This window comes from Aplidium turbinatum, chromosome 4 (genome assembly GCF_918807975.1).
Source record: "Aplidium turbinatum chromosome 4, kaAplTurb1.1, whole genome shotgun sequence".
NCBI lineage: Eukaryota > Metazoa > Chordata > Ascidiacea > Aplousobranchia > Polyclinidae > Aplidium > Aplidium turbinatum.
In genome coordinates this window covers 10,782,682-10,809,085 of record NC_137475.1, presented here as the reverse complement: position 1 = coordinate 10,809,085, position 26,404 = coordinate 10,782,682, and the positions used below count along the sequence as shown (strand labels likewise).

Genomic DNA, 26,404 nt, shown 5'->3' with positions numbered 1-26,404 from the left:
TCTGATTCGCATGGAATTTTGAGGGCTGAAATTAACTCCTTCAGTTGTTCTTCATGATGACGTTCTTGCTGTTGCATTTGTTGTCGTGCCTGTTCTTCTTGTTGCTGCATTTGTTGTCGCATATGTTCTAGCTGCGACTGCATTAATTCCACCACCTTGTCCATATTGTAAATAATTTTAAAAAAACTAAAAGTTGTAGAAAGTAAAACTCGTAGGGACTAAAACTGAACACTTCTGCGTACCACTGTAAGTTTCTCGTTCAGACGTTCAGCATCCCATCCTCGTCGCCAAATAACTCTGTTGTGTTCTTAGCTCATTCAATCAGAGTCATACTGGAATTCTGTTTTATTATAAAATTGCACAACCAAGATATAGTGTGAAACCTGCAAAGTAAGCCCAAAACGAGAAGTGCCAATTAACAAAAGCAGGCGGATGAATATTAAGCAAAAGAGAAGACCTGAGGGAAACGAAAACAAAGTACATCGTTTCAATGCAAATAAACTAAAATACATAACAAATACTATTGCTGATTTTGCATCGAGTGAAGTTATTCAAATCAGGTCTCGTTAAGGATGACGTGCCTTCTTTTTTATAGAATACAATAGGTCACTAAAGTATATTAATATTCAACTTATTTTAAATTTGCGATTTGATGTTCCTTTTGTTGTTAGATATAAGTTACCAATAACAACCCAATTCTCTCACCAGTCAATAATTAACTGATCTCATGACAATTTTCATCCGGGAACTTTCATCAAGGCATTTAACTTGTTTGCATTCCTTCTTTTACAGCCAAAATGCATGAGACACTACTTTAGTTCCGCTACAAACCGTGTGCGACCCACGTTTAACCAACAAATGCGCAATAGCTCAATAAACAAACAGTTACATGAGTGAACTTGATGTGAACAGGTAACCAATCATTGTAGCCTATACTTCTTTCAGCACCCCCTATAGAAAATAACCAACAATAAGTAAAATCCTGAAACTATTAACGTAGGAACGGAATCGCTGTCAATGGTTTTAAAACATGGTTGTTAACTTGGGCCATGGCTCCCTAGAGATGTGGCCTGATTTGTAACATTCTCTAGATTTTGCCAACTTTTGGTAAATATACCTGAATGAAATTTTCTAAAAAATATTATTTTAACGTCTCTTTTACTATATTTTCCCAAGTGACAAAATTGGGTTTTGACATCACCAGGGTGTGAAAACAAAGACAAATTGACTCAGAAAAATTTAGTAGGCGTAAGATTTTTTTAACAGTCTGATTGCACGTTTTTTAACTTTACTGATTTCCCAAGGCAATAAAAAAGCTTTTGTACTTTTACGAGTGAGCAGAATGTAAAATATCTTATAAAGTTTCAGTCAGACAAAAGCAGTAGTCAAAATCTGCCAAATGTGACAAATCATTCCCTACTTCCAGGATACCATGTTTGGGCTAACGGATATTTTTTGCTGAGACGTTCAAATCCAGTTCAATATCTATAGTCTAATTTATAGCTTCCATTGCAATGGATCACTCTACAACAGGGGTCGGCAAACTGCGGCCCGCGGGCCAAATGCGGCCAGCGGACAAACTTTTTGCGGCCCTCGAACGATCTTACTTTTAGTGCATAAACTAAAGTTTCATCATTATGTACGCATGAATTTATTTTATATCATAACAATGTGTACTGTTATTAAAATAATCAACTTTGTTTTGGCAAGAGGCCTTAACCACAGCCAATTCAAAAGTTTATTTGAAGAGATGAATGCTGTGCATCAAGATCTGGTGTATTTTTGCGAGGTTAGATGGCTAAGTCGCAGTGCTATGTTACAACGGTTTTATGATTTACGAAACGAAATAGTGACTTTCTTGAAACAAAAGAATGCAGGTTTCGGCATTGATGAACTTAGTGATCCTGATTGGTTAACAGATTTAGCCTTTCTCACTGATTTCACTTCTCATATGAACAAGCTAAACTTACAACTACAAGGAAAGGAGCAATTTATTAGTCGTATGATCATATTACTGCCTTCGTAAACAAGCTACGTCTTTGGGAAACTCAATTAATCAATTCCAACTTTGCTCATTTTCCCAGTTTTGGCCTTTGTAAACCTTCCAACCCTGATAAGTACATATCACTTATCGTTTCCACTAAAAGTAACTTTGAATCTCGATTTTGCAATTTGAAAAATCAAAAAAACAGATTCGATTTATTTGCCTTCCATTTTCAATGGATGTCAATACTATGCCACATAGATGCAAATGGAAATAATTGAACTTCAATCATCCAACATATTGAAGGCCAAATACGATTCAGTTCCAATTGCCAACTTTTATAAAGAATATGTCCAGAAATCCACCTATCTTCATCTGTTGACAATGCAAAACGTGTAATGTGCATGTTTGGAAGCACATATTGCTGTGAGCAGCTTTTTTCAAAAATGAATTACGCAAAGAATAAACTTCGCACTCGCCTGTCAGATCGTCATTTGAATTACTTACCGGGTATTGCAAATATCATCAACAAAGTTGCCAGTTGATTTAAACACCTTGGCCATGACACAGAAACAACATCATCCTTCACATTGATAAACGATAAGTAAATAAAAACAATGCATTGCATTTTAATACGTATTTGATAATAAACATGAAACGGCAACAAACACGTCTCATAGTGCAATAGACACAAGAATAGGAGTTGCAGGTGCGCCATGACTTTAAGGATAATGTGGCGATTGTTTATAGGTTGAAATTTATGCGGCCTGCACGTTACCGGAAGTTTGTAGATTTGGCCCAGTAGTACAGAAAGTTTGCCGACCCCTGCTCTACAACATGGGCTGTTTCTTTTTCGGTGCCATAAAAAAAGTTCTTCTCAACATTCAGTGGTTTGGTTGTGGAATAAATTGCTTTTCCATCAAGCAATATTAGAATTAGAAAAAGTGTGGCAAAAGGAACCAAAGTTGTGTATTTTATGTCATTTGACGGCAATTCGCTGTCTTGTCTTGATTTCATTTCGTTTTGAAAGAAAAGTATCGCCTATAAGAAGGGTTGCCATCGACATGCACCCAAAAATAAAGACAACCGAAAAATTAGATTGGCATTTAAAAAACGTTTTTGGACATACGCCGTGTCCTATCACATTCCATATTTTTTTCCAGAAACAGTCTGCTCAAGCAACTCCTTGTTATTAGAAATTGCTTCATGGATCTCACGGCTGCCGAGGTAGGCCGATAGGTTTATCTTTACTTGTAGCTGGGATTTGACTATCATTTCACTAAGTCTGTTCCTTTCCTTGGTCCACTGCGCCGAAACAAGACTGTTCTTAGTAGTTCGTCTGTTGTTGCTCCGAAAAACCATGAACACTGGCGTTTCAATGTTTTGATCATGAAAAATTCAATTATCTCTGCCAGTTCTGGAAACAATGCAGTTGACTTTTGCAGGAGTAAAAGTGGTTTATTGACGAGCAATAAAGCGCTGTGGAGGAAAGATACGATGATCAGTGACTCTTCTGATTTAATGAAATCCTCCAATATTCTTGGTGGATGTTTCAGCGAAAGAAAATATGCTTTGAGTGGTTCTCAGAGATCAATCATTCGCTCGAGTACAACATCAAGTGTGGTCTGTCGAGTCGGCGTGTGCGTTGGTAGAGTCGAGTAGTTGCTATTAAGTTCCTCACAGAAATGCTTGAGCTTCATCGTTCTACCAGTTTGGCTTTTGAAGTGGCTACTAATCTTCAGCACGATTGTTTCTATGTCAAGTGTGAGGCGCTCTGATCCCTTCTCTGCTGCATTATGCAAAATATGAGCAGGGCAGCCGACTGGGATCAGATGCAATGCTCTTTGAGACGAGAGAAGACGTTGTTTTTTCCACTATGCTGTGATCCTCCAAAATTCACTGGTGCATTAATTGTATCGGCATAAAAGGATGACAGCTGTTTCATGTCTAGGCCATTCTCTTGAATAGAGGAGAGAATAAAGTTTGTGATCTGTGCCGAGGTCTCACCTGGCATCTATCGCAGGTCAAGAAGACGCACTCACACTTTGGTGTTGAAGAATCTGATGACTAGAGGAAACTAATTAGACTAATTTTAGAATATGAAACAACACCGGATACCAGAGGAAAACGATCAAAGTTTTGTAATTGTTGAAAATAAGACAGAATAAGGAGGCAAGTCGAAAATAAGGATATTTAAGTTTTCTAAGACCTGGTCCTTCAAAATAAGGACAAATCTTAGAAATAAGGACGGTATGGTAACCGTGCCTATACGTATGCGTTGTTGTATATCATAGACAAAATTATTCAGGCTTACGAGAGATTAGCGCAAAACCCTTTTGAAAAAATTTCAAAACTATAAAATACAGTATGCGTAGTTTGTTTCGTTTCCACTCAAGATTTAGTGATTTGATTTCATTTTGTTTAGTTTTACATCAAATTTCTTTGGGAAGAATTTGGGTTTGTTTTTTTGATTTTTTCATCGAAAACAGTTATTTAAAAAAATCTTTACATCAAGTTGCAACGTCATTACAACAAGCAAAACAAAGCCTTCTCTTTGGTGTAACTTCAGTTGTGTGCCAGCCGAAGAATAAAATGTAAAATACTTGTGAGCCTGAATACTTGTTTTTTTAAACTACTGTATATTGCTTGAAAGGACACTAGTAAGATTTGTAATGTACATGTAATTTTTCTGCTGGGACACAAAATAAAAGCAAGTGGAAGGTATAATTTCCACATTTTGTTTTCAATGGCTTAGGTTACTTCTTATTCCCAATGCCTCAAGTAAAGTAAATCTCAGCTTATAAAATCTACAACCAGTTGTGGCCTTCTTTTAATTAATTCTTCTTGGATTAGCGAAAGAATATTAACATTACAGCTTTTTTTTGTTGGTGGTCCTATAGGTGGATTGATCGCTTTTGATTTGTATTTTAATGATCTCAAACCATACTTTTATTCGCGAATGAGGAACTTGAAACATGAGATGCATTGACACTTTTGACAAACACCTATCGGTCATAAAGAAAAGCAGGCTACGCTATCGCTTACAATTTGACAAATGCCTAACATCTTAAACAAAACAATGACAGGTGGACACAGAGAGAATAACAAAAGAATAAACAACTTAACCTTCAGATTTCTCAAACTTGTGTCAGCAGGCACAATTGACTACATAAACTAAACTATCCAAAGAACTGTGCTTTAGTCATACAGTTCTAGCTGTCACACCAGAAGCATGTTAGCCTATGTATGAAGTATAGATTTGCAGTAAGCCTAGGTATTTATATGTTTTTAGAGGTTCAAAAACGTTTTTAAAATCAGTAGTTGTGTAATCTATTCGAAGTAAACAAAGTTTTCTGTCTTGGGTTTGTAACGTTTCATTGCATCTTTTTGTAAAGAATTTTAATTCATTTAAAACCATCGTTTAATAGAATATAATTTGCTACGTTTCGTGTTGACGATAAGCCATTATTTCGATAAGCCACACTTGTAGACTACCAGAATTATTAGGAGTCATCCTCATTAAAGAATGGCTCCCAAACTTAACATTGACCGACAACCACAATTCGATTTCTTCAAATATGACAAATTAGAAAGTAGCCTAATAACGCAGATTTTTTTCTGTTTTGGAGATGTCTATTGTCTATAGGCTTCTCTGGACAATAGCCTGTAAAGATCAAGCAACGTAAATAAAAAACAGTGATTACTTCACAATCTAAGTACCAACGATCTGTTTTAGCCTGATGCTGCGAGTTCGCTATACCATAGTAGCGGTTTGCACTAGCTTTCAGAACACAGTTCCCTGGTCAAACACTATTACGAATGACGACGAATTGCAAAAAAAAAACATTGATGTTTATGCTTCTTCTTCTTCTTGCTTATGAGGCAGCAATTCAGGTAACATCTCCCAATTGTTGCATCCAGAGCAGTGTCTTCATATCAGGGTCTATGAGATTCACATGTTTTTCAGGTCGAAACACTGGACAGTGATTTATGATGTGCTGTGCTGTTTGACAGTTACCATAAATACAGGCTGGGGAGTCACACAATCTCCAGGTAAACATATTGTGCTTGAAGCGACCAACACCAGTACGGAGGCGATTCAGAGTTACCCATTCTTTTCTTGGCAGGTCTGAGCCAGGTGGTACCGTAGTGTCTGGTGTGACTTGGAACTGGTTGGGCCGTGAGATGGTTTCCCAATGGTCTCTCCATGACTTCATCAGGTCAAAGTGACCTTCATGAAGCGCCACAATGTGTCGAGAAAAACGGCGCCTGGAAGGCAGGCGTTGACGTGTGAGCTGTTGTGCGTCAAGGACTACATTGTGGAGGAGATGGCGATCATTGACCTCTGCCTTTAATGCGAGCCGTATGGTAGAATTCTCTCTGCGTAGTTTTGGTGAGGCGATGCCTGAAAGCACTGGTAGTAAGTCTGTAGGAGTTGGACGCAGGCATCCAGTGATTATGCGCATGGTGTCGTTAAGGGCGATATCTACTTTTCCTGCGTGTGTGCTGCAGCACCAGACTGGAGAAGCATATTCGGCAGCACTGTACACAAGCGCTAGGGCACTAGTGCGCAGTATTGGGGTTTTGGATCCCCAAGTCGACCCAACTAGACATCTGAGAAGGTTGTTTTTTGCTGATGCTTTGGCACGAACTGAATCATTTTTATGCTGAAAACATAGTGTAACTGTGTTATTGCACACACGTTCCTCGGATTGTTCCTCTTTTGTTGACCATTTATATTACAAGAAAGTGACCTCTTTACCAAAATTGCATTTATATTATATCACTACAAGAGACAGGGTGAAAGTTTTTTAGATCTCGCTATAACTACGGTACCGAGAAAAGGACAACTGTTGCTGATTCAATAAGGGTGTATAGCACGAACGAACGCTGTGTCAACATAAGTGTATTGCTGTAAAATATTTTGAAAGGCTGTGTCAACAATTAAGGGTGTATAGCTTTAAAATATTTGCAAAAGTTGAAATAACCATTGAACTCCTTTGTTCTGGCGCAGAGTGAAAGCACATCACTACAACAACAATATTGTGATGTAATCTTGTCGTAACTCCGAGGAAAATTCTTTTTGTAAACCACTATATAACAAAGACCGACCAAACACCGTGTGCTATAGGTTATTTATGGACAGTGAATTGTGTTATTCACTGCCCATATATTGCTCATTAAACCAAAAAAAGTTTACAAGTTTAAACAAAAAACGTAATTTCGATTCAATTTACTGAACAATATTGCAACTTTGATCAAGAGTATAATTACAAGCCTACATTTTTTTACCTTTCTAGGCCAGATTTGTTTCTGCCGCGGAGTAAAATGTGGTTATCGTCAGAGTTGCACTCTTTGGCTACTCGGGTGAATTCAGCTCCCCGAAATAAGAAATGGTTTGTTAAAAGGGGACTCGTTTAAGCTTTCATTTTTCAGCTCTTTTGACAACAACAACTTTTCGATTGAGCAGTGAATCGCTTTCTCACAATAAAACTATAAAAATTACGAAAATAAATTTATTGGTGACAAGCTCTGTTTAGCCTACATCAGGACTACTCAACTGGCGGACCGCGGTCCAAATCCGGACCTTCTGGGTGTTGATGGTGGACCTTGAGCTTTTGGAAGAATAACCTCATAAAAAACTCATAGGCCTACAGTTACCAGCAGGATTTTAAATCTTACCTGTGAAGAAATGCAGCCGGCATGTTAGCAATATCAGTAATAAATTTACCACTGTTTGCCAATTGTGCTCTTTTACAGTTCCTTTTTTCAGTTGTGGAATCGAAACTTATTATTCTGCCCAGGTTGCAATACCACATAGGCTACAACAGTTTCCAGAATCGAAAATACATTTTACAATCATTGGAAAATATTAATGTAGCCTATCTCATAAATTACAACAATTATGTAAAGTTATTAAACTGGTAGGACGTCGAAACATCATGGTAAGGTTGATTTTCCGAAACTACTGGATGTTTTTTTCCAAATTTGTGAATTTTTTTTTTCAGCACGGGAGCAACCTCCCCCTTTGATCTTCTACAGCTATGCATTAGGCCTACTCCAGGGCATTACCTACATCGAACCTTGTCATCCAACTTTTCACAGTGTCAAAAACGAATTATTACAAAGATTTAGTGCATGGACATTGTCGAAAATGTGTTCAAAAGACTTTATGCCCCGCCCTACTCAAAATGTCATCAAAAACAAAGGCTATCACACTAAATGTTAGTACATATGATACAATTTGCTGTGTATTGAAGGTGTTCTATATATGATAAAGTTTGTTGAAGTTTTAATAACAAAAATTAAAAATAAAATATATTAAACTGCTTTTTAAGTTTTTTTTTCCAAAACTTTCTAAACTATTTTCCGGCACTGTAGGCTATTTCTATCGTGGGGGAATAGGCTGGATAGCCTGGGCCAATTATAAACAATAACATGTTACCTCCAGGGACTTTGACCTGTAGTAATTTAGATTTTACATATATTGGCACGTAAAGAAAACAAAAATATTCATGCACTTCAGTGCACGAAAGAGCAGAAAGCCTGTGAAAGTTTTAAAATAAGTTTTAAGTGAATATTATTATGTTTACTTGTATTTTAACTTTTTGTTAATAACTAGGCTTAGGCTATAGATCTATCTTATCAAAGATGAAGGATTAAAGTTATGCGTTTGTAAGAGTAATATGTAGGCTACTGTCGAAGTCATTGTTATGTGGCCAAAGCTGTGCGATACCCTTGGATCAATTTAATGTGGTAGGTTACTCTCTATTTCGTCAAAACAGAGTAGCCTATCTGTATTTTCGGTACGCTTTTTGCGCATGCGCCTAGTTATGCGCACAAATAAAAATGACCACTTTATCATGTTTTACAGTCAAAGCAAGACCAAAAAACCTGTTTTCGGCTGTCTTGCAACATTTTTAAAGTCTTTTAGTAAAGTAGCAAACATTATTTGAACATTAAATGACATAAACAAAAAATGACGTCCATGCAATACAAGGCAATTTTAAGCGAAAGGTAATTTTCAGGGGAGGGTTTTGGACAAAAGTTTCAAAAAAAGTATTCCAGAGATTTTAGAATATTTTTTGTATTCTAAAATCAGCGCTAAAGTTGAAATTAAAATTAACTTCACTCCCCCACCTATTTTGAAAGATTGTCATCGGCAGTTTGCACTTTCGTCAAAATCTCTTTAGACCGTGAATATGACTTTCGTTGTAGCAAGTCGTCATGTTAAGAGGACTGTTACTTCTCTATATCAACTAAAAAACCTGTTCAAAAAGGAAGTGTTTGATTGATGAAGTTGTTAACGAATCCAGCAAAGATAGGTAAAGAAAACTACTCCTTTTAAGGAATATCGTTGGACAAGCTCTGAGTACAACATTGAAACTAATTAAGCTTCTTTTGACCGAAATGGGCTTATTTAAGCTCTGATCGACAACGTCAGAACTCAGAAGCAGAGTGATGGACACCAACATTAAAAATTTTGTCAAGAACTTGGAAATTGTTGTAGGGGAGAGTGGGGCTAGTCGGAAAGATTTTTTTTTAAAGTGAAATTTAAAACAATTGGTGCATAACCTGACAACGTAATGTGGCTTAAATTATCATCTATGGTGTTCTCTATCATACAACCAAAAATAAGTATTTAGTCAATTTAACTTTTAATGAAAATTTAAAATAAACAAACATACAATTGATTTTTCAACTAACCCCATGCCTGGGGTTAGTTGAAAAACGTCAGTTTGATGCCCACCAATGAACTGGATACTATTTTTTCAACCAACAAACATTTACATGGGGTTGTAAGTAAATATGTTTACCTGCTTTAAAATCAAAATGCAATGAATTTTACACCTAATCATCGTAAAACCATTTTTTAATAAACGCATTATTAAAACTTGTGATGCCGTATATATAACACTTTCCAAGTTATTCAAATTAAAATTTTACAACATATGTCTGCTTAAAACAAATACATTGGAGCTTATACTACTTATTATCATACCACGACGATATACTCGTATCGTACTACATAGTCATACCGTTATCAAACCATTTTCCAACTAACCCCACCCACTATTTTCCAACTAGCCCCAGTAGCATATGACAAACTATTTTCCTAAAATATTCAAGCATGGCGCATTGGACTAAAATTTGTTTATGTCTTAGTGTTGTTGAACATCTACAGCTGACACACTCCAAAAAACTTCTGCCTATCTTTAACGATATCGACGCATAAGATGGTTTTTAATACGCCAAAAATGTTACTTCCAAAGTAAGAAAATAGAAAATTGTCAGCCAAACAGGTATACCTTGACTCAACAAATCGAAACTAACATGGATTATGTGCTTTTATAAACTACTTCACATGTTGGCAGTAAATATTTAAAAAAGTTATCGAGAGTTAAAAAAATGATCATTTTTCAACTAACCCCGCCTTCCAACTAACCCCACTCTCCCCTATCAGAGTTATGGCTTGCTGCCATCGAAGTTTTATGACAAAAAGGGTAGCAGACATTACGAGAAATGGAAAGATTTCATGTCATAACTTGTATTTCAGATTGTACGTTGACTGTCCGCTAGCCTACGCCGAATACTTGCATATCCTTTACCAATAATAACACAGAAACGTAGCCACAGGGGCTTGGGAAGCAATTGCTCAAATTTTTTTTCTTGCCCCGAAAATTTTATCTTGCCCCCAAAAAATTTTATGTTGCCCCCGAAAAAATGTTTTGATACAAAAATCTCCCCAAGTAAAATGCGAGAAAAACACCCTTGGATACCATGGTTCTGTTTAACGTAGGCCTACCTCAATACATTCTATTTTTAACTTCCTTCATGACTGAAAATTTTTGTGTAGCGCAAAGAAATCTATCTTTGTGACTATATAGCCTAAGTAAATAACTCCCATTCTAGTAAACAAGCTTACCAGTTACCCTGCATTGATTTTTCCATTATATTTTTTAAATTTCCACGTCATTTTTTTGATTCACAGTCAAGTTGCCTTGTTGATGTTGTCTTTACTTTCAGATCTACTGTATTACTAGGCTAATTTCCTATTGTAGGCTTGGTAGTTATAAATGTGTATAACTAAATGTAATATAGGCAATCGTGTTTTGAACAACTTGATGTTCAAAATTGTTTCAGCATCATTGTCAGCATTCTTTGATTTTTCGTCATGGGAAATACTCAAGAAAAAGAATGTGCTCCCACAGACGTTGAAGAAGAATTTACTTCAACAAACGTTCGAAGCACAGTAGCTGACTATGAAAGAAAAATACGATTGGCTCAAGAAAAAAACTCCCAACGTCCTAAGCCCAAACCTAAACCCAAAAGTTCGAAGAATGTGGCACAAAACAACTACACACCAGAGCCGCAAAGTTATGTTGCTGAATATGAATTCAAGGCAACTGGGCCCAATCAAATTGATCTTGCTAAAGGTAGCTTACCTTTTTTAATAGGCCTAATCGGCCTATTATTTTACTGGCCAACAAAAAAGTATTTTTTATGGGCAAGTAGGCTACAGTATATTCTCATGCTTTCTGGATAATTTTGAGCTACCGCACCCAAAAGTGAAGTTGTGTTTTTCTTAGAATTGGTCTTTGCTTTGACAACAACAAAATTCCATTGTATTAACCTAACAAATAGGAAAAAGCGTTTTTAAGTTAGGCTATAGTAGCGGATTTAAGAAGTGAACTGCAGTTTAGCCTACTGAAAAGTCCTTCTAACCAGTGCTTCCACTTTTACAAAGCTAGATTACCACTTGTATTACCGTACCACATTTGTCCTCAGATTACCACATTTTTTACTGTGACTTTCTTCCCGATTTCAATCGTATTTTGACTTACTTTTACATTAACGAAGTGGTTATTTTTACTCACTTGTTGCCATGGTTACAACCAGGTGTTGCAAGAGTTAGGATTAAAGTTAGGAAGGGTTAAGGTAAGGGTCGGGGTTTTGATCTTTACCCAGAACTAAAAAAAATTTCCAAAATACAAGTTTTTGTTTTCAACAGCTTTAAACTTTTCTCAAATTAAGGCAGAATTACGCTATTATTTGGCTATATTTGCACTATATAGTCTTCCTCTTGCGTTTGAGACCGACACAGATCACGTTGTTACATCCAGGCGCAGCAGCCAATGGATTGTGTATTCATCGAGCGTTGTTAGGTCTACATATCTGTCCTGGGGTCGATATACAGAACGATGGTAGATAATATGGTGTGCTATATAGTGACACTGACAGTAGCCTACTGGTAAAAAACTTTATAGCCTAGGCTAGTAGGTCTAAAACAACTACCGCTACCGTACTCAGTTTATTAACTGTTATTAAAACGTCCGAAATAAGTAAGCAAAGTAGCCTACTGTATTTGACACCGCAGCTAGAATCTGAAAGACATCTTGACAATGATCACATGGTCGGTTGGTCACCTTACATTCAAAGTCAAAAGGCAGGACGCATTCCAAAATCAAACTGAAAAACAGCCGAACATGCTAGTCGCATGCTATTATAAGTAGTTTTTTTGCATATCTGTTCGATTTCGGAAGACAACAGTTTAAATGCTCTTATTTATTGATAGTATTTATGTCAAATTTTCAAAATTTATTATTTCCACATTTTGGCAATATTTCCACACAAAATTTCCATATTAGGCTACCACAAATTTTTCATTACCACATTTTTACCACAAGCATGATGAAAATTCCACAATTGTGGTAATTTCTACCAAAGTGGAAGCGCTGCTTCAAACACTGAAAAATATTGCCATTTTTGTTAATAAAAGACTTCTCATTTACCTACATAAAGTTATAAAGAAGACAAATTTTTCTAGTCTCTTTCATTTGTATGAACTGTCACTACCAGGGCTGAGTTTAGATAAAAGGAGACCCTAAGTTATTATTTTAACCCCTGCTTCCACCCTAACAGCTATAAAGACAAGTAGACTAGGCAGGGCCCGATTAACAATGAGGCACACGAGGCACAGGCCTCGGGCCCCTTGGTTTTGGGGGCCCCCAATTTTTTTTACATTAATACCGTAGGCGTGAAACTTGTTGTGCCAGTGTGTGCACAGTTGTTATTTTTGAGTAGGCCTAACGATTTCAAATTGTGTATTGGATTCACACATCTCAGTATAGCGATACAGTTCACTTTCCCCATACAGGAGCATAAAAAATGAAAGTCGAATCAAAGGTGATTTCTGTGCCAGTAGCTATGTCAATTTTCTACTGATGATATTCAGTTAAAATAAAAGCAAAACATGTAAAACGTTGCACATAGCCGCAGTGCTGTGTCAAAGAGGGGGGGCCCGGGCCCACCGTCTCAGGGGGCCCACAAGTAATAGACTTTTGCGTGTCAGTGTCAACATGTTTTTTAGCTGCTAAAGTTTATTGCGTGTACTTCCATTGAGAAAATAATTTAGGTCCGGTACCAATGAGATGCTGGGCCTGGACCCTTATACCAAAATATCTCTAAAATCACCACATTATCTTGAAGAAAAGTTAAAATAGGCTGCGACAACATTAGTAAAATCATTTGTATTTGAAACAAAACAGGTTGGTTGCAATTGAATACTTGAAATCAAGAAGGGCCCAATTACCACAAAGGTGTGTGTAAGATAAATGTGAAATGTGATGTAGTTATTTTGTGATAGAATTTCAGGGGGCCCACAGGTAATAGACATTTGCGTTTCAGTAACAATGTGTTTTTAGCTGCTGTGTGTAGTTTACTGCGTGTAGCCTACTTGTCCATTGAGAAGATAATTTAGGTCAGGGACCAATGAGATGCTGGGCCCTTATACCAAAACATCTCTAAAAACACCATATTATCTTGGAGAAAAGTTAAAATACGACAACATTAGTTAAATCATCTGAATTTGAAATAAATGCAATAAAACAGGTTGGTTGTAATTGAATACTTGAAATCAAGAAGGGCCCAATTCCCACAAAGGTGTGTTTAAGATAAATGTGTTTTAATTATTGTGGTTGTTTATTTTTTTGTATTTTGTGGTGGAACTTTGTAATTGGCAACTGTTGAACTGAAACCGCTTTATACACTGGTAGGGTCACCATACTTTGTGTGCTACTGTTAAAAGTTAAACCACGAAGTAAACAGCTCATTTTAAAATGATTGTCATAAACGGGCAAATTATAAGACATTTGCATAACTTAATTGCAATGCTTTGTCTAAATTTTGCAAAAGCATAGATTGAAACCTTTTTTTAGCATGAGGTGAAAGCGTTCATGTTTTGTAGGTTAGCTTCTCTTTAGCATAAACTTTAAGAGTCAGGTACGATTATTTTGGAGTCTGCCAATAACTAAACAAGACACATGAAATACTTTTTGTAATATTATACTGGACTAGCTGAAAGTTTGGTTGATGTATTGGCATCCCTTTTAACAATAAAATGTTGTAAGTATAAGAGTGTTAATACTGTTAGAAAGTTGTAGGTAAATTGGCGAAATTAATATTTATGAAGTTATAGTTTTGCTTGAACTATTTGTTAGCCCATATTTCATCATTCGCAGAGACTACATGGCATTGCGTCGAAAGCGATTGCCAATAGGGGCCCCTAAACTTAGCTGTGCCTCGGGCCCCCATGAGCTTTAATCAGGCCCTGAGACTAGGGCATTATAAACATTTTAAATATTTTACTCATTGCGAGCAAACTTTCTACTTTTTATCTATTACTGTCAAACTAAATGTTTCAATTGACAAGTCGATGTAAATTAAGCTAGTGTGTTTGTAACAAATGTGCATAATGAATTAGTCTGAGTCTCTCTGGCAACCTAACAATGATTTAATGCACAGTATAGTCTACGTGTATTTTTAGATTCTACTGTCCAACTAATCAAATCGAACGCCACAAAGGAATGGTGCGAGGTGAAAAATATGCAATCAGGAGCTAAAGGTTGGATTCCTAGATGTTATGTTGTGCCAACTTCGAGTTTGGAAGCAAATAAATGGTACCATGGAGATGTTGACAGAGCCACGACTAAATTCTTGCTTTCTGGCAACGAAAGTGGGACATTTTTGGTGAGAACTTCGTAACTTCGTCAGTTAGGTGCAAACATCTAATGTGGGCCTCCATTTGTTCTGTGGTCAGGGCCGGATTAACCATTAGGCTAATAAGGCTATAGCCTTAGGCCCTGGAAAAATTCGGACCTCAATTTTTTTAAAGTTAAATTTTTGTAAGGCTGATAGTGATACAGATCTATTACTAGTGTAGTACAGGTACAATTTTTGCTTAAAAAACGAATGACTGAGTTGAGTTAATACATAATGAAGAGTGTCACAATCAATAGGCATAGCCCACACCGTAGGCTACATTATGTGTCTTGACCAAGCGTACTGTCTTAATTCTATAATTCTTGCAAAATGTTATTATTGGTTATTGTCCAGTAGTGACCTTTGATTGCGAAATTCTTATTAGGTGATGTATTTTTAGAAGATTCTGCATACGTGCAAGACGAGAATGTTCTCGGACTTGATCGAACAGTTTGTTACGTAGTAAGTTGTTGTGACGTCACAGAACGGAGTGGAAGGTCTGCGCGTCACGGATAATGAAACCAAAAACTGGCTGCTCTCTAGTAGCCTTCCAGTGTAGTCCGGGAACATCGTGAATCTGGGGTGGTAACAGGATAGACTCTCGGCCCCAGAGGCTCACACGACGACGATGACGCCACAAAGATGTTTACGAGTAGTAAAACTTGACCAGAACAATGAGTTCTTATGACGTAGCATTATCGTACTTTCTGGAAGCTACTAGGCAAAACAAACCTGCTATAAGTACTAGCGTAATTTGAGTTATTGTTATTGTTTGAATCGATTGAGTTATTGTTTTGATTGATTGACCCCCCTTTCAAAATTCCTGGCTACGCTACTGGACTTCATCATAGGCAATTTCAAGAACTTCTGCAATTGAGCGAAATGTCTGCAGAAGACATTCTCTATCAAACCGCAGTTCGTTGGTTGTCTCAGTGAGAAACATCTCGCCTTGTTCTGTAGTTGCGTAAAGAAGTACTGGAATAATATTCCACAAAAAACAAAAACTGCCCTTTACAAAATAAGAGCTTCCTCACATCTCTAGCGCTTCTAGTGGATTTTCTGTTCCATGTCAACTATTTAAACCGAAGCCTGCAAGGAAAGTTACAACAATATGTATCATGCACAAAAAAGTATCGGATTTTTGAGACGGTTGGATTTTTTGAGACGGTTTTTGAGACTTCTTGAAAATCATCTTCAGCAGCGTATTTTTGTCTATGTTTCACAACTTATGGCTCTCATCGACAGCTGCAAAATACAGGTCGACAACATTCCAATCACTCTTTTTCCTGGTGTTTTTGATACTGTGTTGCAGGATTTTGCTGATCGTTTTCATGATTTAAAAAAAAATTTGCAAACATTACGACTCGTTGCCTTTCCACACCTGGTTGAAACCGAAAGTGCTCCGTTACATCTTCAGATGGAACTGGTGGAATTAAAAAACAATGAGCAGCTGCTTGTGACTAAGTTCAAGTGCGAAGAAAATTTGCTTGACACGTGGAAAAGTGCATTTGATTATCCAATGTTGCGAGAATTGGCAAGAGAAACTCTTGTTCTTTTCGGAAGCACTTAGGCCTACGTGTGCGAGTCTGCCTTTTCACAAATGAAGTACCTGAAAAACGAGTACCGAACGCGATTGTTGGACGGAAACCTGGAGTCTCAACTACAGTAAGACTGATGGTATCTCGCGAGGTTCCCAACTTTGCAAGTTTATCTGCTCGTATGCAAAATTAAGGGAGTCACTAGTTGCAATGTCGCAGACTTTTATTGAATAAATTCATTTCAAAAAATGTTTGATATTTCATGGCACTATTAGGTATAAGTATGATAAGTTTAGTAGATATTAACGAAAAAATTCTTCTATTAGATAACGCAAATAAAAAAAAATCATTTAAAACTCACTAGCGGCCGTGCTTTATAGAATTAATCTGAATGCGGCCGGCAAAAGCAAAAAGGTTGTGGACCCCTGTTATAGAGTTTTATACTATTGTTTCTCGAAACCTAAAAAGTTGAATAAAAGTTTTAGACCAAAATTAATAAAACTGTAACCAAAAAAAGCAGTAGGCCTATAGGCTACTGTATAATGTATACTCAATTTCCCTGAGTGGTTCGAGCTAGGGTTGGGACCCCGGGAAATCCCGATCCCGGGATTTTAACCCGTTTTTCTGATCTCGATCCCGGGATTAATTTTATTAAACTCTCGGGATTTCCAGAAAACATCTACAAAAGCTGATGTAGCGCCATATCGCTTGACGCTTATATTATTTTGGTTTTAAAGTAGCTTTGCAATATTAGCTGGTTGTTTTGAACACTCCACATTAGTGTGATAATAATATCAACTGTGGCATAGCCTAACAATGAACTACGCTATCGCTTCAGTCGTAGCATTAGTGCAACTGGGTATCTTAGCGTTAGAAAGACGGTTGTGCCATTGTTCTGTTAGGACAGTTTCAGCTAATTATGCCCCTATCTTTTTGCAAAGGAGAAATTAAAATTTAGCTCAGAATGGCGAATTTTGAAGATGTAAGTTCAAAGAGAAAATCCGAGGTGTGGCAAAAACTTTTGTATTGTAAATCTACAGAAAAAGCAAAATCTAATTTGTGTCAAGCCGTTTTGAAAACTTCAGCGTCCTATACAAAGGGATTAATAACTAATTTCGCAAACTAGCAAGGACTTAAAAAAAGCTTTAGGTTTCGAATCGACAAGCGTCGGAATGTCGAACTGATTCATCTTTTTGGGTACGGTAGCCTACCTAAAGAATCCTTCCTACATTGATCAACCGAAGCAGTGCCGGTCTTTGGGGTGTGCAAACCGTGCGATCGCACAGGGCCCGCAAATTAGGGGGCCCGCAATTTACTCAGAAAAAGCAGTAGTTTTGTCATTTCCAATAGAAAAATTCAACAAGTGAATTCAACAAAGGAATTAGCAACAAGAAAGACTCAACGGGTGCAACCTATTTTGTCCCCTGAAAAGATCGAGAAAAAAAAACAACATAGCCGAAGTTGTTAATCGGAGTTGCCGCAAACATTTCAAATATCTCTCGATCTTTTAAGGGGACGAAATTTGATTTTGTTACTCCGATTTCAGGGTACGAAATCGGGATACGAATTTTTCAGGGGACGAAATAGGTTGCATCTAGACATAACATAGCTTTATTTCCGAAAAATGCCCAAGAATGTATGATCTTATCCTTTTGCCGTGCCACCTGACAGCACCATTTTACAGTAATATTCATACCCAAATTTTGAACATGCTCTCAGAATGCCCCAAATTCAAAGTAATTTTTCAAAATTTTTTGTGGGAGGCCACCCAGACCCCCGTCGCTGGGTGTCGCCTTCGGCGATCACACCGTCAAGCTTCGCCGCCGACCGTGAAACCCCCCTTCCCCTTTCAAAATACCTAGCTACGCTACTGAATTGGATCATGGTCATTGGGGCCCGCAAATCATATTCCGCACAGGGCCCGAAATGCCCTAAGACCGGCACTGACCGAAGGATCAGCTTGGTCATAAAATAAAACGTCAGAAACTAGCTGCCCTGGCCACAAACGTTCTTCAAAGATTGTTTCCAAGCCCAACTGTTGAATTAGATCGAGGCTCTACTGAACAGCATGACGATACCATTGGTTGGTTGGTTTTGAATATTTATCTTCGGACTGACAAAGCCTTGATTGGTTAATGGTTATTCCTGGTAGTTTTGCATACTTGTAGAGCCTCTTGACACAGGGCCGGTTACCGAGATTGGCAGAGCGAAGTTTTCCAACCGTTGACGTGTTGTTGCCGAAGAATTATGCTATTCACTAGGTGCCGCTGAATGGAGAGCAGTCCTAAAAATGCGTTACTCAAGCGCACACCCCGAGAGTCGCACTTGCGCCGCGTGATCTTGAGCCGGGCGCATAACCACTGAGCTAACGAGGAGGACCATTACAGAGGATAGTAGGCCTAGCCATGACACTGAAATGACTTTAGCTCAAGAGCTGTATGCTTTCGTAGCAGAAGATGAAAGTGAAGAAGCATAAAACTGTGATGTCGGTGCCCGAGTAATGCAAAAAGAAATGCTGCTATATGAAGCAAGTAAAAAAGGGCGAGAAAACCTGAACAATTTACTGTATAGGAGGCATTGAAAAGTATTAAGCCAACATCTGTTGAGGCTGAACGTGCATGTTCAGCTCTTGGATATTTTGTCAGCAAAATCAGAAATCGTCTTAACGATAATACTCTCGATGCTCTCATGTTTTTGCGTCAGTATTACAATAAATAAATGCGGTTTGTGTAGCTTGCATGCTACCATACGTCCTCTTTTAAGAGGATTTGTTCTCTTTTTTCAAGAAAAATGAATTGTCCTCCGAGGACACTAAAAAATGCTCAAATGTCCTCTTTTTTGACAGTTTGAGTTTTTATGCTTATATTTTCAACGGGATTATATTGCTTGATGACGTTTCAACGACGGCTTGTAGGTTAGTTGTTTTCTAAACATTTTGTATAGGCTACCGTACCAATGTAACATGCTGATTAATAAATTCTACAAGAAATTGGCGCATTTTATGGAACTGTTGTTGAACGTTCATTGCTTGGTTCATTGTAAGATATTAAACATTTTAAAGGCCATGCTCACACTTTCACAAAAAAATTATTCTTTTACCTTCATATATTTTATAACTTATTGATACAACGCTTGTAGACGTTGTTGGTTACCAATTCAGTTTGGTTCGTTTGTTACTTGAAACAAATCGAAACGAATGTCTAAAAGTACAATGTGTATAACACCTAACCTACAGCAAAAGAAATCGTGGCATGGATAGGCCTGCAGCTTTGCAAGGAAAGGAACAGCTTCTTAGTTCACGCCGTTTTTAGCATCTTAACGGTTTTGTGCAGCCTACTGTTTTAATCATATTTCTTGCAAATAATTTAACAATTTTGTTAAGGCTGACCACTCTTTAGTTGAAAAAAGTTAAGGCTTGACCTGGAGGTCATGCCTGATTTGTCACATTTTGCAGATTTTTGCGATCATTGCTGTCTGACTGAAACTGTTTAAAAATTAGGTCTTCTTTCATTTTTTGCTGACTCTTAAAAATTTTGAATCATTTGTTGCCTTACACTAGAAATGAGAAAAAATAAGTTAAACGTTCAGTAATCTGTTTTCTTGTTTTTTTTTCGTAACTTTTGCTGCGTAGGCCTATACTGTAATGATCTAAAAACACGTAAAAGATTCTTCAAGCGTAAACTTCTACTTGCTGCAAAGCGTGTCCTCCTTTTAGGCGATGAAAATATGGTAGGCCTAGCTAATCCCGAAAAATCCCGGGATTATAAGTAGTAAAAATCCCGGAAAATCCCGATCCCGGGATTTCAAATTTGATCCCGAAATCCCAACCCTAGTTCGAGCTACGCAGCGGTCAAATACGAAATAAAAGCGTGGATGAAGCAAGAATTGAAATAATTGCTTCACAAAGTGAGAATTGCAGATAATCATATTTGATTCGGTATCAACATAGCCTATAAGTTTCATAAGAGAAAAATCAGCAGAGCCAAACACAAATATTTAGTGGCTAGAGTGGAGCCCTAAGCAAGCTACGACAAAAACCTCAAGTGATAAACGAAAATCCTGCACGAAAAAGATATTATTGGTTACGTGTAGAATAGATTCATGACAAAATAATAACAAGTTTCCTTTAATTTTTAACTTGAATATTTCACAATAAAATGTAGCTATGTGGGAGCCCCAAAGCAAGGGGCATTGCAGCGGCTGCACCGGCAGTTGTTACAGCCCTAGGCAGGTCTAAGGTCCTTTTATTCGATACAATTTAGCAAAAATGTAAGCGGAAAAAAAATTAGAGTGTGAGAGCAAGATCCATTTCAAGCATAATGAAATTCAAAATAAAAGCAAGACAAAGGAATTGATGCTAAAACAAAACAAACATTTGTTTTTTTTGCTTTAACGTAACTTATTCAATAGGCACTAGCACTAAGTTTTTACGATGATCTTAATTGCAGACGTATATTCGCGAATCTTTCTATTTTAGATTCGGAAAGGAATCAGCCGTCCTGGAACTTGGTCTTTGTCACTTATATCAGATGACGACAACGTGGAACATTATCGCATCATGAACGACTTGAAAGGATTTGTAAGCACAAACATGTCGATATTAATGAATTTTTGGAAGACGCTTTGAAGCGCCAACGTTCTTTTGCAGCAAACAGACTCAACATGACAGCGTCATTCTGTCGTACGTTGACATGCCGAAGCAATTCTCTTCGGTGGTTTTCTAAACAGCCTAGTGCAGTGTTCCCTTTAAGAAAAATTTACACTACGCAAAATAATTTTTATGCGCATTATGATTTGGCTGCGTTTGCGGAGTAGCGAGTAAAGTTTTTTTTTTTTTTTTTTTAATTTATAGCGTAGTAAGTCCGTAAGAATAAAATTTCACTGCAAAAATGACCCACTGTTAACTGCGCAATTGCGGAGTTGCGCACTTTAGAGGAAACACTGCCTTAGTGCCTTTGAAAGTAATTGAAGTTGATCCTAGAAGTCGAACCAGTGTCTACGTCAGCAGTTTTATAGGCTACATAGCCTACCATACTTGTAACTGCTGACAGAAAAGCTATTTTATAACTAATAGCGCTGTCATTGTAGGATCCACGGTAAGAAGTTACACCCTGTAGTTGAAGATATTTATATAAAAAGCAAAAATATTTATAATGAATTTTTTGTTTTTAATATATGCTGTACAAAATTCCTTTGCCTTGCATTGATTTTGTTTTTCGAAATGCAAGGGAATTACTTTCGTTGTGAGCTTGGAATCGAAAAGGAAATGTGAGAAGATAAAAAGCTTTATCACTAGAGCGTTATAACACGTTACTAACCAATATTTCATGGTTTAGAGTCGAGAAACAATATTAGCCTATGAAACTGTATGTCAAAGTAGGCTACCATTCGCAATCACACACAAGGAAATTTGCTTCGAATTTTTGTTCACCGATTCGATACCGATAGGACACCGATTCGACACCGCTCAAAATCATGCGGCTGTGTGTTTGGCAGGACACTTAAAGGCATGCCTGTAGGTGGACATGAAGATGGGTTTCTTTGACCTTCCCGTTCACTTAATCTAAAATATTTTTGCTTTTTCAGTTACTTATTTCACTTTAGCTCCAAGAGCTCTACTAATCATCAATGTTTGCAACTGTATATCTGCTGCAGCATCAGATGAACATATCCCAAAAATAACAATTATTTTGCAGTTTTACATCGACAGTGACAAAAAGTTCTCCAGCTTGCAAGATTTAGTCAAACATTATTCGACAAACAAGTTGCAAAGCAATTCTGTGTGTTTGGGGAACCCAGCACTAAAAAAACGCAAACCAACGGTAAGATTGCAATCAGACTATTGCCGGAGGCGAACAAAATATTCCAACTGTTAAAATTGCCTCTTATTAGAAAGGGTCAATTTTTCCACTTGGTAATTCAGGGAGGCAAAAGATTTTACTCTTATAAATGTTTTAATATAAGTAATATTTTTATGCTTTCACTCCAAGGATCGCTGTACAAAAGTAGCCTATTTTAAAACGTAGAATCAGTTCAGTACTGTCACAAAACTGCAATGGCAAAGAACACTAACTATTAACTTGGCGCTGGATTGAAGTCCAAGGTCAAGAACTGACAATATAATAGCAGAACTCAAGGAGAGATTTAATGTTAAAGTAGCCTACCACAAAAAAATAATACACTACAAATTGACGGGATTGAATAACATCATCCAAACGATACAAAAAAAACTACCAAGCATAATAAATTCAAACGTTTTCTGTAAAACTCTATGCTCTCATCAGATATAGTTTAGCAATTCTAAAGAAAACAAAAAAACTTGTGAAAAAAAATTATGAGAGATACCACAATTAATGTAGATACTAACAAGTAGAGTGCAATAGCATTAGAAGGAGACACAGAAGCTTGCCAAGACTATATTTTGTTGCAAGATATTTACTAGAATGAAGTCACAAAAAGCTCCTTTTCAAATAGAACTGTTCAAAATCCTTGAAAGAAAATTCATTGAAAGCAAATTCATTTTTTAAAACTCCGAATTGACTCCGCGTGAACTTTATGATCTTCAAGGACATTTTAAAACGCATACGTAACCTAACCTACAGTACATCACCATTATTTTGAATTTGTGTGAAATGAAATCTCTTGACAAAACTATTTTGAGCCCCGTAAACTGCGGTTTAGATCACACTGTAGATGCACACAGTTTTTTACTCTTCCATTGCTATTAAAAAAAATTTTGACTATCCTTGTAAATCGGCTCCAGAAATTGGAGTGGCCCCGCGGACAAAGAAATTAGTCTTCTATAACACCCACCCGTCGCTATCGAAGGAAATGCAACTATGGTGTATTTCTTCGAGTGCGGGCATTTCATTTGCGCAGTCTTATTCTTCACATAGAATAGCCTACGTCTTTACATTCAGTGGTGGCCAGCTTAAAAAATAAAATAGTTTATAAGCAAGAACAAGTATTTTATACTGTTAATCATGGTAATCGGATCTATGTCAATAGTTAAAGCCTGATTCTACAAATAAGTTATGCGTAAAATTACCGGGACTAAGCTGCTGAGTACGGGTTTCCATTCTACAAATTGCACCATCATGCCCTCTATGCATCCATTCAATTTGGATTGTACCAAAAATAGTCAATTTGTTTTAGTTTTAGGTCATACAGCCTTTGTGTTCATCGAGGCGATATTTTGAACATCGGTCTACTTTACATAGGTCTACAGCTTGTCTCCAGACAGTGATGACTGGGAAATTAATCCTAGAGATATTAAAGATGTGATTAAGATTGGCGAAGGTGGATTTGGAGTCGTTTTGAAAGGAACATGGACAAAGTAAGAATTAGGCTACGTATTGCAATGTAAATAAAAAAATATAAGTAGACAAACCAAGGTCTAAGACATAAAGTAAATTGAGTACTGTTTTTTTATTATTCTAAAAAGTGAGGTTGTAGATGAGTATTATTTAAAGACTTTTCAGAAAAAAAAAGTTTAGATTCAGACCCAATGTAATACTAATAATAAAAGGAATCGTTTTTTTTTTTGTAGGTTAGACGTGAAAGTGTATGGTCCATAGACCATAAGCCTTCATCTAAAGTTATGTCAAATGAAATAATGTTGGTTTTGAAACGTAAAGGTTTTACAAACCTTCCTTGACTTACCTCTCAGGTTGCAGAGACCGGAGTTGAATCAAGTACATAATTTTCAGTTCAGTTACATTACAATTACAATGTAAATTGTAATTATTACATCATCAAAATTAATAATGCATTACAATTACATTGTTCTAAATTTTAATTACAATTAGGGTACAAATACTTCCATTTGTATTAAATTACACATTTCAATTACAAAAAATTACAATTACAAAAGTTCAAATTGGGCTACATGAAAACGTGGGATTAATTGCTTTCAATTACAATTGTAATAGATTCAAATCTGACAGAGATCATAGGGAAACCTGTTAAAATATAGGCTAATAGTCAATAACTATTTTTTTAATATTCAGTTCAAATTTTATGAATAATTTATTGGTCAAAATCCTATCAGCACCTTCCCTGATAGTTTAAAAGTGCTATCTTGCAATAACCAAACAAATGTTTCGCATCAACGCTATAACTATCGTATGGTTTCGTACAAAATCTTTTAGCAATGATTAGATTGATTGTCGGCGGATTTGATTGATTTGGCATAATTGTCAGCCATGATTTTTGAGTTCATGCAAGTTGGAACCATTGACGTAGGCTGTGAAGCTTTACACGGACTTTTAGTTATTTGATGTTTATCAATAAATAAAAAATCTCTTTGTTTTTCTAGATTTGATAAAGTCGTAGCTATTAAAACTCTTCATGGAAACGTTGTTGACAACGAAGTGGAATTTAAAAAGGAAGCCGAAGTTATGAAGTCCATTCAACATCCTCACCTTGTCCAATTGCTCGGTAAGATACAGAGAGAATAGTTGCTCGTAGTTTACTTTCCTTTTTATTTTTAATTATTCTCCTGTAGAGTCATTTCTCTACTGCAAAGTTATTAAAAATGCGAAGGTAAAAAGGCAATATCAACCCAACTCAGTGAACACCTCTTCAAAAAATCTGATTTTCTTTGGTAAAAAAGAAGCAGACGGTATTACAAGTCATCTTTTCAGTGCCTTATAGTAACCAGAATAACAAAATCTTACCATTTTTGTTATGTGCAATTGTAGAATATCAGTTTGTATGTACATTATACACGAAATGGCCAAGAAGCTATTTGTAATCTGCCTGATCCGGTGGTTTTTAACCTGCGGGGCGTCAACCAAGTTTACTTTTTCGCAGGCGAATGCATTTTCTCAATATACAATTATACATATGACCACTAGCGTACGCAGGGGGGAGCATTGGGCCATGCCCCCCCCCCCCCCCCCTAAAAGTGTTTTAGTAGTTAACGATGTAGATTAAGGCATTTAATATGCTTTGGCTTGCACTGTCAAAGCAATTAACAATGTTGTTTTATAAATGATGTTGTTGACAATGTTGTTTTATAGATGATGTTACGCCGTAGCCTACCCTCCGTACCCCCCTCTCATAGGCTTTGGCTTGAGGGTGGTTTAGGGTACTCCTTCTTTTTCGTTCTATAGTTCAGAATGCGGTAATTTTTGATTAAAGTTAAAATTGCATTCGATATTTAAACTTTCACAGAGTAGTTCGATTATGCTTTAATTAAGGTAATGACGTTGCCTATCATGATCGAACTATTCTGGTTTTTACTTTTCCGTTTAGGCCTACTATCATGCTTTTCATATTCAGAATCGGTATCTGTACAGTGACATACGCAAAGACCGTGAGACTTGAGAGTCTATATTTCACCAACAGATAAGCTACCACCTTGGTCAGACCATAGAGTAGCATAAGGCAACTCTTGATAAAAAAAAAAAGTCAAATTATATCGAATGCCCCCCTCCCCACGGAACAAAATCCTGCGTACGCCACTGAACGTACCCTCAATACGCGTAGTTCATCAGGTTTAGTAAGCCAACTACGTCGTCTACGTAAGGGATAAAATGCGACGTTAAGAATGTTACGTCGTATCGTTTGTTTTCAATACATCTATCCAAACGAGTAACCTAGCCGTTGCAAATTAAAACATTATCGTCAATGCAAGCTGAGCCTACCTATACCAGTAACCTATCGGCCAGTGGCGTAGCCAAGAGGGGGGGTTACAACCCCCCCTTTGGCACGCGTGTGACATCACGATATTAAGAATGATGCTTTCAGTCTCTATATCTCTAAAACAAAGTTTGCCTAATTTAAAACGAAACTGCATTAAAAGAGCGATGAGTTTTGCCAATACCAAACATTCAAA

General features: G+C 37.0%; 1 protein-coding gene and 1 pseudogene across 1 annotated transcript in view; both read left to right on the top strand.

Moving 5' to 3' along the window:
* Positions 1 to 11,127: 11,127 nt before the first annotated feature.
* Positions 11,128 to 26,404, top strand: part of LOC145769509 (tyrosine-protein kinase ABL1-like) — a 28,947-nt gene continuing 13,670 nt past the window's right edge. Inside the window, exons 1-6 of the mRNA XM_082581155.1 lie at positions 11,128 to 11,421; positions 14,811 to 15,013; positions 21,041 to 21,142; positions 22,260 to 22,385; positions 23,784 to 23,899; positions 24,881 to 25,002. Coding sequence (XP_082437281.1) covers positions 11,160 to 11,421; positions 14,811 to 15,013; positions 21,041 to 21,142; positions 22,260 to 22,385; positions 23,784 to 23,899; positions 24,881 to 25,002 — 931 coding nt within the window. The 5' untranslated portion in view covers positions 11,128 to 11,159. The remainder of the gene's footprint in view (positions 11,422 to 14,810; positions 15,014 to 21,040; positions 21,143 to 22,259; positions 22,386 to 23,783; positions 23,900 to 24,880; positions 25,003 to 26,404) is intronic.
* LOC145768224 (general transcription factor II-I repeat domain-containing protein 2-like) lies at positions 16,137 to 16,814 on the top strand (annotated as a pseudogene).